Source organism: Heptranchias perlo, unplaced genomic scaffold (genome assembly GCF_035084215.1).
Source record: "Heptranchias perlo isolate sHepPer1 unplaced genomic scaffold, sHepPer1.hap1 HAP1_SCAFFOLD_689, whole genome shotgun sequence".
Classification (NCBI taxonomy): Eukaryota; Metazoa; Chordata; class Chondrichthyes; order Hexanchiformes; family Hexanchidae; genus Heptranchias; species Heptranchias perlo.
This window is the reverse complement of record NW_027139718.1, coordinates 10,432-24,812: the sequence shown is the minus strand read 5'-3', so window position 1 is coordinate 24,812 and position 14,381 is coordinate 10,432. Positions and strand designations below refer to the sequence as shown.

At 56.0% G+C, this 14,381-nt stretch overlaps 1 protein-coding gene across 5 annotated transcripts in view; it reads right to left on the bottom strand.

Annotated features, from left to right (window-relative positions):
• Nucleotides 1-14,171, bottom strand: part of ankzf1 (ankyrin repeat and zinc finger peptidyl tRNA hydrolase 1) — a 50,335-nt gene extending 36,164 nt beyond the window's left edge. Inside the window, exons 1-3 of one of the 5 annotated variants that reach the window (XM_067981195.1) lie at nt 14,027-14,171; nt 8,493-8,602; nt 557-653 (exon numbers count right to left, since the gene is read on the bottom strand). In XM_067981195.1, coding sequence (XP_067837296.1) covers nt 557-653; nt 8,493-8,602; nt 14,027-14,129 — 310 coding nt within the window. In that variant the 5' untranslated portion in view covers nt 14,130-14,171. Of the gene's footprint in view, nt 1-556; nt 654-8,492; nt 8,603-10,293; nt 10,387-12,611; nt 12,822-14,026 lie in introns of those variants that run through there. The other 4 variants (XM_067981197.1, XM_067981194.1, XM_067981193.1 and 1 more) reach the window with 4 other exon arrangements.
• Between the last annotated feature and the right edge of the window lie 210 nt (nt 14,172-14,381).

The window sequence follows — 14,381 nt, the reverse complement described above, 5'->3', positions numbered from 1 at the left end:
CGCTGAGCTCTGTCTATAGCATGTTGCTTCCGCTGTTTAGCATGCATGTAGTCCTGAGTTGTAGCTTCACCAGGTTGGCACCTCATTTTCAGGTACGCCTGGTGCTGCTCCTGGCATGCTCTTCTACATTCCTCATTGAACAGGGTTGATCCCCTGGCTTGTTGGTAATGGTAGAGTGAGGAATATGCGGGCCATGAGGTTAAAGATTATGCTGGAATACAATTCTGCTGCTGCTGATGGCCCACAGAGTCTCATGGATGCCCAGTTTTGAGCTGCTAGATCTGTTCTGAATCTATCCCATTTAGCACGGTGATAGTGCCACACAACACGAGTGTCCCAGGGCAGGTACAGCACGGTTAGATACAGAGTAAAGCTCCATCTACATGTGCTGGGCACTCTCTGGTAGGAACCCTCAATCGCAGACACTGACCCTGTCCCATCATTGGGGAGACCCACATAACTCTGGTGCTGTATTTGCTGAGAGACTCTTCCCCAGGGGCCCAATGCCATTCCCCGGGGTTTCTGAACAAATCAATTGAAATCAGGGATCACGCACCTGCTATATTCTCAAAGTTCTCCACAGTGATTGGCTGGGCACCCAGGAGCCTTTGCCTCAGGTTAAACCTGTGCCAGTCCAGCTTGTAATGCTCGGTCTAGAGGGAGGGAGCGAGGGAGGGGGGGGGGGAGGGAGCGATGGGGGGGGGGAGGGGTGCGATGGGGGGGGGGGAGGGAGCGATGGGGAGGGGGGAGGGAGCGATGGGGAGGGGGGAGGGAGCGATGGGGGGGGGGGGGGGAGGGAGCGATGGGGGGGGGGGGGGGGAGGGAGCGATGGGGGGGGGGGGGAGGGAGCGATGGGGGGGGGGGGAGGAGCGATGGGGGGGGGGGGGAGGGAGCGATGGGGGGGGGGGGAAGGTAGCGATGGGGGGGGGGAGGGAGCGATGGGGGGGGGGGGGAGGGAGCGATGGGGAGGGGGGAGGGAGCGATGGGGGGGGGAGGGAGCGATGGGGGGGAGGGGAGGGAGCGATGGGGGGGGGGGGGAGGGAGCGATGGGGGGGGGGAGGGAGCGATGGTGGGGGGGGGGAGGGAGCGATGGGGTGGGGGAGGAGGGAGCGATGGGGTGGGGGAGGGAGCGATGGTGGGGGGGGAGGGAGCGATGGGGGGGGGGGGGAGGGAGCGATGGGGGGGGGGGAGGGAGCGATGGGGGGGGGGGGAGGGAGCGATGGGGGGGGGGAGGGAGCGATGGGGGGGGGGAGGGAGCGATGGGGGGGGGGGAGGGAGCGATGGGGGGGGGGGAGGGAGCGATGGGGGGGGGGGAGGGAGCGATGGGGGGGGGAGGGAGCGATGGGGGGGGGAGGGAGCGATGGGGGGGGGAGGGAGCGATGGGGGGGGGGGGAGGGAGCGATGGGGGGGGGGGAGGGAGCGATGGGGGGGGGGGAGGGAGCGATGGGGGGGGGGAGGGAGCGATGGGGGGGGGAGGGAGCGATGGGGGGGGGGGAGGGAGCGATGGGGGGGGGAGGGAGCGATGGGGGGGGGAGGGAGCGATGGGGGGGGGAGGGAGCGATGGGGGGGGGAGGGAGCGATGGGGGGGGGGAGGGAGCGATGGGGGGGGGGGAGGGAGCGATGGGGGGGGGAGGAGCGATGGGGGGGGGAGGGAGCGATGGGGGGGGGGGAGGAGGGAGCGATGGGGGGGGGGGAGGAGGGAGCGATGGGGGGGGGGGAGGGAGCGATGGGGGGGGGAGGGGAGCGATGGGGGGGGGGAGGGAGCGATGGGGGGGGGGAGGGAGCGATGGGGGGGGGGAGGGAGCGATGGGGGGGGGGGGGGGGAGCGAGGGGGGGGGAGGGAGCGAGGGGGGGGGAGGGAGCGAGGGGGGGGGAGGGAGCGATGGGGGGGGGGAGGAGCGATGGGGGGGGAGGGAGCGATGGGGGGGGGAGGGAGCGATGGGGGGGGGAGGAGCGATGGGGGGGGGGAGGGAGCGATGGGGGGGGGGGGGAGGGAGCGATGGGGGGGGGGGAGGGAGCGATGGGGGGGGAGGGAGCGATGGGGGGGGGGAGGGAGCGATGGGGGGGGGGGAGGGAGCGAGGGGGGGAGGGAGCGAGGGGGGGGGAGGCAGCGAGGGGGGGGGAGGCAGCGAGGGGGGGGGAGGCAGCGAGGGGGGGGGAGGCAGCGAGGGGGGGGGGAGGGAGCGAGGGGGGGGGGAGGGAGCGAGGGGGTGGTGGGAGCGAGGGGGGGGGAGGGAGCGAAGGGGGGGGAGGGAGCGAGGGGGGGGGAGGGAGCGAGGGGGGGGGAGGGAGCGAGGGGGGGGGAGGGAGGCGAGGGGGGGGGAGGGAGCGAGGGGGGGGGAGGGAGCGAGGGGGGGGGAGGGAGCGAGGGGGGGGGGAGGGAGCGAGGGGGGGGGAGGGAGCGAGGGGGGGGGAGGGAGCGAGGGGGGGTGGGGGAGGGAGTAGGAGAGAGAGGGAGAGAGATGTGTTAAGTTTAGAGGAAAGCTGTGAACACCACACACCTCCTCCCTTCCTGTTCCTGTCTGTGCTGAAATGAAAGCTCCCCATCCCAGCTCCCTGATAATGGGGAACCCTGAGGGGGAGGTATCCTTTCCAATAGACCCCGAGTGCATTGCCCCTGAACGAAGAACAGGACACCCTCCCCAGTGTACCCCGGGGGTCACACGGCCCGTTCCCCAGTGTAACCCGGGGTTCACACGGCCCGTTCCCCAGTGTAACCCCGGGGGTCACACGGCCCGTTCCCCAGTGTAACCCCGGGGTTCACACGGCCCGTTCCCCAGTCTAACCCTGGGGTTTCACACGGCCCGTTCCCCAGTGTAACCCTGGGGGTTCACACGGCCCGTTCCCCAGTGTAACCCCGGGGTTCACACGGCCCGTTCCCCAGTGTAACCCCGGGGTTCACACGGCCCGTTCCCCAGTGTAACCCTGGGGTTCACATGGCCCGTTCCCCAGTGTAACCCCGGGGTTCACACGGCCCATTCCCCAGTGTAACCCCGGGGGTCACACGGCCCGTTCCCCAGTGTAACCCCGGGGGTCACACGGCCCGTTCCCCAGTGTAACCCGGGGTTCACACGGCCCGTTCCCCAGTCTAACCCTGGGGTTCACACGGCCCGTTCCCCAGTGTAACCCTGGGGTTCACACGGCCCGTTCCCCAGTGTAACCCCGGGGTTCACACGGCCCGTTCCCCAGTGTAACCCCGGGGGTCACACGGCCCGTTCCCCAGTGTAACCCCGGGGTTCACACGCCAGTGCCCCAGTGTTAACCCCGGGGGTCACACGGCCCGTTCCCCAGTGTAACCCCGGGGGTCACACGGCCCGTTCCCCAGTGTAACCCCGGGGTTCACACGGCCCGTTCCCCAGTCTAACCCTGGGGTTCACACGGCCCGTTCCCCAGTGTAACCCTGGGGTTCACACGGCCCGTTCCCCAGTGTAACCCCGGGGGTCACACGGCCCGTTCCCCAGTGTAACCCCGGGGTTCACACGGCCAGTGCCCCAGTGTAACCCCGGGGGTCACACGGGCCCGTTCCCCAGTGTAACCCCGGGGGTCACACGGCCCGTTCCCCAGTGTAACCCCGGGGTTCACACGGCCCGTTCCCCAGTCTAACCCTGGGGTTCACACGGCCCGTTCCCCAGTGTAACCCCGGGGGTCACACGGCCCGTTCCCCAGTGTAACCCCGGGGGTCACACGGCCCGTTCCCCAGTGTAACCCTGGGGTTCACACGGCCCGTTCCCCAGTGTAACCCCGGGGGTCACACGGCCCGTTCCCCAGTGTAACCCCGGGGGTCACACGGCCCGTTCCCCAGTGTAACCCTGGGGTTCACACGGCCCGTTCCCCAGTGTAACCCCGGGGGTCACACGGCCCGTTCCCCAGTGTAACCCCGGGGGTCACACGGCCCGTTCCCCAGTGTAACCCTGGGGTTCACACGGCCCGTTCCCCAGTGTAACCCCGGGGTTCACACGGCCCGTTCCCCAGTGTAACCCCGGGGTTCACACGGCCCGTTCCCCAGTCTAACCCTGGGGTTCACACGGCCCGTTCCCAGTGTAACCCCGGGGGTCACACGGCCCGTTCCCCGGTGTAACCCCGGGGGTCACACGGCCCGTTCCCCGGTGTAACCCCGGGGTTCACACGGCCCGTTACCCAGTGTAACCCTGTGGTTCACACATGGTCCATAGGAACAGGAGTAGGCCATTCAGCCCTCGTGCCTGCTCCACCATTTGATAAGATCATGGCTGATCTGTGATCTAACTCCATATACCTGCCTTTGGCCCATATCCCTTAATACCTTTGGTTGGCAAAAAGCTATCTATCTCACATTTAAATTTAGCAATTGAGCTAGCAGCCATAATAAGCCATAAGAGATAGGAGCAGGAGTCAGCCATTCAGCCCCTCGAGCCTGCTTTGCCATTCAATGAGATCGTGGCTGATCTGATTTTTACCGCCCTTTCCCATATCCTTTGACTCCCTCGCTGATCAAAATGTGTCTAACTCGCCTTGAATGTATTCAATGACTCGGCCTCCACAGCTTTTTTGGGTAAAGAATTCCAAAGATTCACAACCCTCTGGGAGAAGAAATTCCTCTTAGTTTCTGTCTTAACGGGCGACCCCTTATTCTGAGACTATGCCCCCTAGTTTTAGATTCCCCCATGAGGGGTAACATCCTCTCAGCATCTACACTATCGAGTCCCCCCAGAATCTTGTATGTTTCAATAAGATCTCCTCTCATTCTTCGAAACTCCAATGAGTATAGACCCAACCTGTTCAATCTTTCCTCATAAGACAACCCTTCCATACCCGGAATCAACCAAGTGAACCTTCTCTGAACTGCCTCCAATGCAAGTATGTCCTTCCTTAAATAAGGGCACCAGAACTGTCCGCAGTACTCCAGGTGTGGTCTCACCAGCACCCTGTACAGTTGTAGCATGACTTCCCTGCTTTTATACTCCATCCCCCGAGAAATAAAGGCCAATATTCCGTTTGCCTTCCGGATTACCTGCTGCACCTGCATGTAGACTTTTTGTGTTTCATGTACGAGGACACCCAGATCCCTCTGTACCGCAGCATTTTGTAGTATTTCTCCATTCAAATAATATTTTGCTTTTTTATTTTTCCTCCCAAAGTGGATGACTTCACATTTTCCCACATTCCATCTGTCGAATTTTTGCCCATTCGCTTAACCTGTCAATATCCCTTTGCAGACACTTTGTGTCCTCATCACAACTTGCTTTTCCACCTATCTTTGTATCATCAGCAAATTTGACCACGATACACTCTGTTCCTTCATCCAAGTCATTGATATATATTGTAAATAGTTGAGTTCCCAGCACTGAGCCCTGCGGCACCCCACTAGTTACAGATTGCCATTTTGAAAATGACCCTTTTATCCCGACTCTTTGTTTTCTGTTAGTTATCCAATCCTCTATCCGTGCCAGTATATTACCCCCAACACCATGAGCTCTTATCTTATGCAGTAAGCTTTTATGTGGCATCTTATCGAATGCCTTTTGGAAATCCAAATATACTGCATCCATTGGTTCCCCTTTATCCACCCTGCCCGTTACTTCCTCAAAGAACTCGAATAAATTTGTCAGACACGATTTCCCCTTCATAAAACCATGTTGGCTCTCCTTGATTTGGTTTTCCAATCCGCTGGGATCTTTCCAGAATCTAGTGAATTCTGGAAGATTACAACCAATGCATCCACTATCTCTGTAGCCACTTCCTTTAAGACCCTCGGATGCAAGCCATCAGGTCCAGGGGACTTGTCAGCCTTTAGACCCATTAGTTTACCTAGTACTTTTTCTCTAGTGATAGTGATTGTTTTTAGTTCCTCCCTCCCCTTTGCCCCTTGATTTTCTGCTATTATTGGTATATTATTCGTGTCTTCTACTGTGAAGACAGATACAAAATATCTGTTCAATTCCTCTGCCATTTCCTTGTTTTCCATTATTATGTCCCCAGTCTCATCCTCTACGGGACCAATGTTTACTTTAGCTACCCTCTTCCTTTTTATATACTTGTAGAAGCTTTTACTGTCAGCTTTTATATTTCTTGCTAGTTTACTCTCAATTTATTTTCTCCCTCTTTATTATTCTTTTAGTCATCCTTTGCTGGTTTTTAAAGTTTTCCCAATCTTCGGGCTTACCAGTAATCTTTGCCATGTTGTATGCTTTTTCTTTTAACCTTTATTTCCTTCTTTCCAATTGCCGTTTGCGGAAGAGAGTTCCAAACTTCTACCACCCTTTGTGTGTAGAAATGTTTTCTAATCTCACTCCTGAAAGGTCTGGCTCTAATTTTTAGACTGTGCCCGCTTCTCCTAGAATCCCCAACCAGCGGAAATAGTTTCTCTCTATCCACCCTATCCGTTCCCCTTAATATCTTATAAACTTCGATCAGATCACCCCTTAACCTTCGAAACTCGAGAGAACACAACCCCAATTTGTGTAATCTCTCCTCGTAACTTAACCCTTGAAGTCCGGGTATCATTCTAGTAAACCTACGCTGCACTCCATCCAAAGCCAATATGTCCTTCCGAAGGTGCGGTGCCCAGAACTGCTCACAGTACTCCAGGTGCGGTCTAACCAGGGTTTTGTATCGCTGCAGCATAACTTCTGCCCTGTTGTTCTCTCGTCCTCCAGATATAAAGGCCAACATTCCATTTGCCACAGTTTTGCCCATTCACCTAATCTATCAATATCGCTTTGTAATTTTATGTTTTCATCTGCACTGCTTACAATGCCACCAATCTTTGTGTCATAGACAAACTTAGATATGAGACTTTCTATGCCTTCATCTAAGTCGTTAATAAATATTGTGAATAATTGAGGCCCCAAGACAGATCCCTGCGGGACTCCACTAGTCACATCCTGCCAATGTGAGTACCTACCCATTATCCCTACTCTCTGTCGCCTTTCGCTCAGCCAACTTCCTAAACAAGTCCGTACTTTTCCCTCGATTCCATGGGCTTCTATCTTAGCTAACAGTATCTTATGTGGGACCTTAACAAATGCCTTCTGGAAGTTCATATAAATAACATCCATTGACATTCCCCTGTCCACTACTTTAGTCACCTCTTCAAAAAATTCAATCAGGTTTGTCAGGCACGACCTACCTTACCCGTTCCCCAGTGTAACCCCGGGGTTCACACGGCCCGTTCCCCAGTCTAATCCCGGGGTTCACACGGCCCGTTCCCCAGTGTAACCCCGGGGTTCACACGGCCCGTTCCCCAGTGTAACCCCGGGGTTCACATGGCCCGTTCCCCAGTGTAATCCCGGGGTTCACACGGCCCGTTCCCCAGTGTAATCCCGGGGTTCACACAGCCCGTTCCCCAGTGTAATCCCGGGGTTCACACGGCCCGTTCCCCAGTCTAACCCTGGGAATCACACGGCCCGTTCCCCAGTGTAACCCTGGGGTTCACACGGCCCGTCCCCCAGTGTAACCCTGGGGTTCACACGGCCCGTGCCCCAGTGTAACCCTGGGGTTCACACGGCCCGTCCCCCAGTGTAACCCTGGGGTTCACACGGCCCGTGCCCCAGTGTAACCCCGGGGTTCACACGGCCCGTGCCCCAGTGTAACCCCGGGGTTCACACGGCCAGTGCCCCAGTGTAACCCCGGGGTTCACATGGCCCGTTCCCCAGTGTAACCCCGGGGTTCACATGGCCCGTTCCCCAGTGTAACCCCGGGGTTCACATGGCCCGTTTCCCAGTCTAATCCCGGGGTTCACATGGCCCGTTCCCCAGTGTAACCTCGGGGTTCACATGGCCCGTTCCCCAGTGTAACCCTGGGGTTCACACGGCCCGTTCCCCAGTGTAACCCCGGGGTTCACATGGCCCGTTCCCCAGTCTAACCCTGGGGTTCACACGGCCTGTTCCCCAGTCTAACCCTGGGGTTCACACGGCCCGTTCCCCAGTGTAACCCTCGGAATCACACGGCCCGTTCCCCAGAGCAAACCCTGGGGTTCACACGGCCCGTTCCCCAGTGTAACCCTGGGGTTCACACGGCCCGTTCCCCAGTGTAACCCTGGGGTTCACACGGCCCGTTCCCCAGTGTAACCCTGGGGTTCACACGGCCCGTTCCCCAGTGTAACCCCGGGGTTCACACGGCCCATTCCCCAGTGTAACCCCGGGGGTCACACGGCCCGTTCCCCAGTGTAACCCTGGGGTTCACACGGCCCGTTCCCCAGTGTAACCCCGGGGTTCACACGGCCCATTCCCCAGTGTAACCCCGGGGTTCACACGGCCCGTTCCCCAGTGTAACCCCGGGGTTCACACGGCCCGTTCCCCAGTGTAACCCCGGGGTTCACACGGCCCGTTCCCCAGTCTAACCCTGGGGTTCACACGGCCCGTTCCCCAGTCTAACCCTGGGGTTCACACGGCCCGTTCCCCAGTGTAACCCCGGGGTTCACACGGCCCGTTCCCCAGTGTAACCCTGGGGTTCACACGGCCTGTTCCCCAGTCTAATCCCGGGGTTCACATGGCCCGTTCCCCGAACTTTACCTGATCCTCCCTGTTCTCAAAGCTGCAGTGACAGGCTGAGCAGTACATCCTGTCGGAGATTTCAGGGAGAGCCTGGCCTTGTCTGGTCCAATCCTTGCCCACACTGTCGTCTGCACAGGAAGTGAATCATTGGTTAGTCCTTTAAAATACAACTTACCTATATATATTACATCGAAACTACAGCTCAGAGACAGGCCATTCGGCCCAACTAGTCTATGCTGGTATTTATGTTCCACACAAGTCTCCCCCCTACTTCATCTCACCCTATCACCATATCCTTCTATTCCTTTCTCCCTCATGTGTTTGTCCAGCTTCCCCTTAAATCCATCTACACTATTCACCTCAACTACTCCTTGTGGGAGTGAGTTCCACATTCTCACCACTCTCTGGGTGAAGAAGTTTCTCCTGAATTCCCTATTGGATTTATTAGTGACTATCTTATATTTATGGCCCCTAGTTCTTGTCACCCCAACAAGTGGAAACATCTTCTCTACGTCTACCCTATCGAACCCTTTCATAATCGTAAGGACCTCTATCAGGTCACCCCTCAGTCTTCTCTTTTCAGGAGAAAAGAGCCCCAGCCTGTTCAACCTTTCCTGATAGGTCTAATCTCTCACTTCTGGTATCATGTGCATAAATCGTTGAAGGTGACAGGGCAGGTTGAGAAAGTGGTTAAAAAAGCATACGGGATCCTGGGCTTTATAAATAGAAGCATAGAGTACAAAAGTATGGAAGTCATGATGAACCTTTATAAAACACTGGTTCGGCCACAACTGGAGTATTGTGTCCAGTTCTGGGCACCGCACTTTAAGAACGATGTGAAGGCCTTAGAGAGGGTGCAGAAGAGATTTACTAGAATAATTTCAGGGATGAGGGACTTTAGTTACGTGGATAGACTGGAGAAGCTTCTCCTTGGAACAGAGAAGGTTGAGAGGAGATTTGATAGAAGTATTCATAGAATCATAGAAAATAGGAGCAAGAGTAGGCCATTCGGCCCCTCGGGCCTGCTCCACCATTCAAAATGATCATGGCTGATCGTCTAACTCAGTACCCTGTTCCCGCTTTTTCCCCATATCCCTTGATCCCTTTAGCATTATGAAATATATCTATCTCCTTCTTGAATATATTTAATGACTTGGCCTCCACTGCCTTCTGTGGTAGAGAATTCCACAGGTTCACCACCCTCTAAGTGAAGAAATTTCTCCTCATCTCGGTTCTAAATGGCATACCCCGTATCCTGAGACTATGACCCCTGGTTCTGGACTCCCCAGCCATTGGGAACATCCTCCCTGCATCTAGTCTGTCTAGTCCTGTTAGAATTTTATATGTTTCGATGAGATCACCTCTCATTCTTCTAAACTCGAGTGAATATCGGCCGAGTCGACCCAATCTCTCCTCATACGTCAATCCTGCCATCCCAGGAATCAGTCTGGTAAACCTTTGATGCGCTCCCTCCAATGGCAAGGACATCCTTCCTCAGATAAGGAGACCAAAACTGCACACAATACTCCAGGTGTGGTCTCACCAAGGCCCTGTATAACTGCAGTAAGACATCCCTGCTCCTGTACTCAAATCCTCTTGCAATAAAGGCCAACATACCATTCACCTTCCTAACTGCTTGCTGCACCTGAATGCTCGCTTTCAGCGACTGGTGTACAAGGACACCCAGGTCTCGTTGCACCTCCCCTTTTCCCAATCTATCACCATTCAGATAATAATGTCTTTCTGTTTTTACAACCAAAGTGGATAACCTCACATTTATCCACGTTATACTGCATTTGCCATGTTCTTGTCCACTCACCCAACTTGTCTGAATCACATTGGAGCCTCTTTGCATCCTCCTCACAGCTCACATTCCACCCCAGCTTTGTGTCGTCTGCAAACTTGGAAATGTTACATTCAGTTCCCTCATCCAAATCGTTGATATATATTGTGAATAGCTGGGGCCCAAGCACTGATCCCTGCGGTACCCCACTAGTCACTGCCTGCCACCTGGAAAGAGACCCGTTTTTACCTGCTCTCTGTTTCCTGTCTGTCAACCAATTCTCAATCCATGTCAGTATATTCCCCCCAATCCCATGTGCTTTAATTTTGCACACTAACCTCTTGTGTGGGACCTTATCAAAAGCCTTCTGAAAATCCAAGTACACCACATCCACTGGTTCTCCCCTATCTATTATACCAGTTTCATCCTCAAAAAACTCCAGTAGGCTTGTTAAGCATGATTTCCTTTTCATAAACCCATGCTGACTTTGTCCAATCTCGTTAATGCCCTCCAAGTGTTCTGTTATCACATCTTTTATAATAGACTCTAGCATTTTCCCCACTACTGATGTTAGGCTAACTGGTCTGTACTTCCCTGTTTTTTCTCTCCCTCCTTTTTTAAATAGTGGGGTTACATTTGCCACCCTCCAATCTGTAGGAACTGTTCCAGAGTCTATTCAAAATCCTGAAGGGTCCAGACAGGGATCGAGAGAAACTGTTCCCATTGGTGGAAGGGTCAAGAACCAGAGGACATAGATTTAAGGTGATTGGCAAAAGCACCAAAGGTGACATGAGGAAAAGCTTTTTTTTAACGCAGTGAGTGGTTAGGATCTGGAATGCACTGCCCGAGGGGGTGGTGGAGGCAGATTCAATCATGGCCTTCAAAAGGGAACTGGATAAATACGTGAAAGAAAAAAATTTGCTGGGCTACGGGGAAAAGGAATCGAGGGAAAAGTACAGACTTGGTTAGGAAGTTGGCTGAGCGAAAGGCGATAGAGAGTAGGGATAATGGGTAAGTATTCACATTAGCAGGATGTGACTAGTGGAGTCCAGCAGGGATCTGTCTTGGGGCCTCAATTATTCACAATATTTATTGACGACTTAGATGAAGGCATAGAAAGTCTCATATCTAAGTTTGCCGATGACACAAAGATTGGTGGCATTGTAAGCAGTGTAGATGAAAACATAAAATTACAAAGCGATATTGATAGATTAGGTGAATGGGCAAAACTGTGGCAAATGGAATTCAATGTAGACAAATGTGAGGTCATCCACTTTGGATCAAAAAAGGATAGAACAGGGTACTTTCTAAATGGTAAAAAGTTAAAAGCAGTGGATGTCCAAAGGGACTTAGGGGTTCAGGTACATAGATCATTGAAGTGTCATGAACAGGTGCAGAAAATAATCAAGGAGGCTAATGGAATGCTGGCCTTTATATCTAGAGGACTAGAGTACAAGGGGGCAGAAGTTATGCTGCAGCTATACAAAACCCTGGTTAGACCGCACCTGGAGTACTGTGAGCAGTTCTGGGCACCGCACCTTCGGAAGGACATATTGGCTTGGAGGGAGTGCAGCGTAGGTTTACTAGAATGATACCTCATCCCAGCCAGTTCTCTATGTATGAATATACAAATGGAGGGGGAAAATATGTTAAAGTTAGTCATAATTTGTAGGGTGATCTAAGTTTATAAGATATTAAGGGGAACAGATAGGGTGGATAGAGAGAAACTATTTCCGCTGGTTGGGGATTCTAGGAGTAGGGGGCACAGTCTAAAAATTAGAGCCAGACCTTTCAGGAGCGAGGTTAGAAAACATATCTAGACACAAAGGGTGGTAGAAGTTTGGAACTCTCTTCCGCAAACGGCAATTGATACTAGCTCAATTGCTAAATTTAAATGTAAGATAGATAGCTTTTTGGCAACCAAAGGTATTAAGGGATATGGGCCAAAGGCAGGTATATGGAGTTAGATCACAGATCAGCCATGATCTTATCAAATGGCGGAGCAGGCACGAGGGGCTGAATGGCCTACTCCTGTTCCTATGAGTGGGACTAGCTGGATTGCTCTTGCATAGAGCTGGCACGGTCTTGTTGGGCCGAATGGCCTCCTTCCGTGCTGTAACCTTTCTATGATTCTATGATCCCAGCAACGATCCGTGTGGAACATCACTTCCCACCTTTTGCCAGTCTCAGTAACTACCTTTAACCCCTACTCTCTGTTTTCTGTTTTGTAACCAGCTTGCTATCCATTTTGCTCTCTGTCCTGACTCATGCTCGGACATCAGTCATGAGTCTATAATGCGGTAACTTATCGAAGGCCTTTTGAAAATCCCAATATATTACATCTACTACATTACCCTTGTCTACTCTTTCTGTTAATTCTTCAAATTAGGGCCTTTAATGTAGTGAAACGTCCCAAAGCGCTTCACAGGGGCGATTATCAAACAAAATTTGACACCGAGCCACATAAGGAGATATTAGGACAGGCGACCAAAAGCTCGGTCAAAGAGGGAGGTTTTAAGGAGGGTCTTAAAGGAGGAGAGAGAGGCGGAGAGGTTTAGGGAGGGAATTCCAGAGCTCAGGGCCCAGGCAGCTGAAGGCACGGCCGCCAATGGTGGAAATCGGGGATGGGCAAGAGGCCAGAATTGGAGGAGCGCAGAGATTGGGGGGGGGTGGGGGTCACACAGAGAGAGGGGGTGGGGGGGTCACAGAGAGAGAGAGGGTGGGGGGGGTGTCACAGAGAGAGAGAGGGGGTGGGGGGGGTCACAGAGAGAGAGAGGGGGTGGGGGGGGTCACAGAGAGAGAGAGGGTGGGGGGGGGTCACAGAGAGAGAGAGGGTGGGGGGGGGGTCACAGAGAGAGAGAGGGTGGGGGGGGGTCACAGAGAGAGAGAGGGTGGGGGGGGGGTCACAGAGAGAGAGAGGGTGGGGGGGGGTCACAGAGAGAGAGAGGGTGGTGGGGGTCACAGAGAGAGAGAGGGTGGGGGGGGGTCACAGAGAGAGAGAGGGAGGGGGGGTCACAGAGAGAGAGAGAGAGGGTGGTGGGGGTCACAGAGAGAGAGGGGGTGGGGGGGGGTCACAGAGAGAGAGAGGGTGGTGGGGGTCACAGAGAGAGAGAGGGTGGGGGGGGTGTCACAGAGAGAGAGAGGGTGGGGGGGGTCACAGAGAGAGAGAGGGTGGGGGGGGTCACAGAGAGAGAGAGGGTGGGGGGGGTCACAGAGAGAGAGAGGGTGGGGGGGGGTCACAGAGAGAGAGAGGGTGGGGGGGGGTCACAGAGAGAGAGAGGGTGGGGGGGTCACAGAGAGAGAGAGGGTGGGGGGGGTCACAGAGAGAGAGGGTGGGGGGGGTCACAGAGAGAGAGAGGGTGGGGGGGGTCACAGAGAGAGAGAGGGTGGGGGGGGGGGTCACAGAGAGAGAGGGTGGGGGGGGGTCACAGAGAGAGAGAGGGTGGGGGGGGGTCACAGAGAGAGAGAGGGTGGGGGGGGTCACAGAGAGAGAGGGTGGGGGGGGTCACAGAGAGAGGGTGGGGGGGGTCACAGAGAGAGAGGGTGGGGGGGGGGTCACAGAGAGAGAGAGGGTGGGGGGGGGGTCACAGAGAGAGAGAGGGTGGGGGGGGGGGTCACAGAGAGAGAGAGGGTGGGGGGGGGGGTCACAGAGAGAGAGAGGGTGGGGGGGGGGGTCACAGAGAGAGAGGGTGGGAGAGCGAGGGGAGGCGCGGGGGGAGTCACGGGGGGGGGGCGCGGGGGGGAGTCACGGGGGGCCCTCCCTCGGTACCTGGCGGGCCCGGCTCTCCCGGCCCCAGGCCCTCCGCCTCCTCCAGCAGCCGCGCCCCATCACGCGGGCTCCAGGCCTCGAACACCGAGCGGACTCCCCGCATCCCGCCTGCCGACACTGCGCAGGCGCATTGGCGTCACTTCCGCCCCGCACACGTTACCGCCTCCACTTCCGCCCCGCTGCATTATTTCCGGTTCCTGTTGTTTGTCATTCGGTGTCCGCGATTCCCGGAGTGGTCTGAGGTACGGGGATTGTCCGGAGTGGCCCGGGGTCCGGGGATTGTCCGGAGTGGCCCGGGGTCCGGGGATTGTCCGGAGTGGCCCGGGGTCCGGGGATTGTCCGGAGTGGCCCGGGG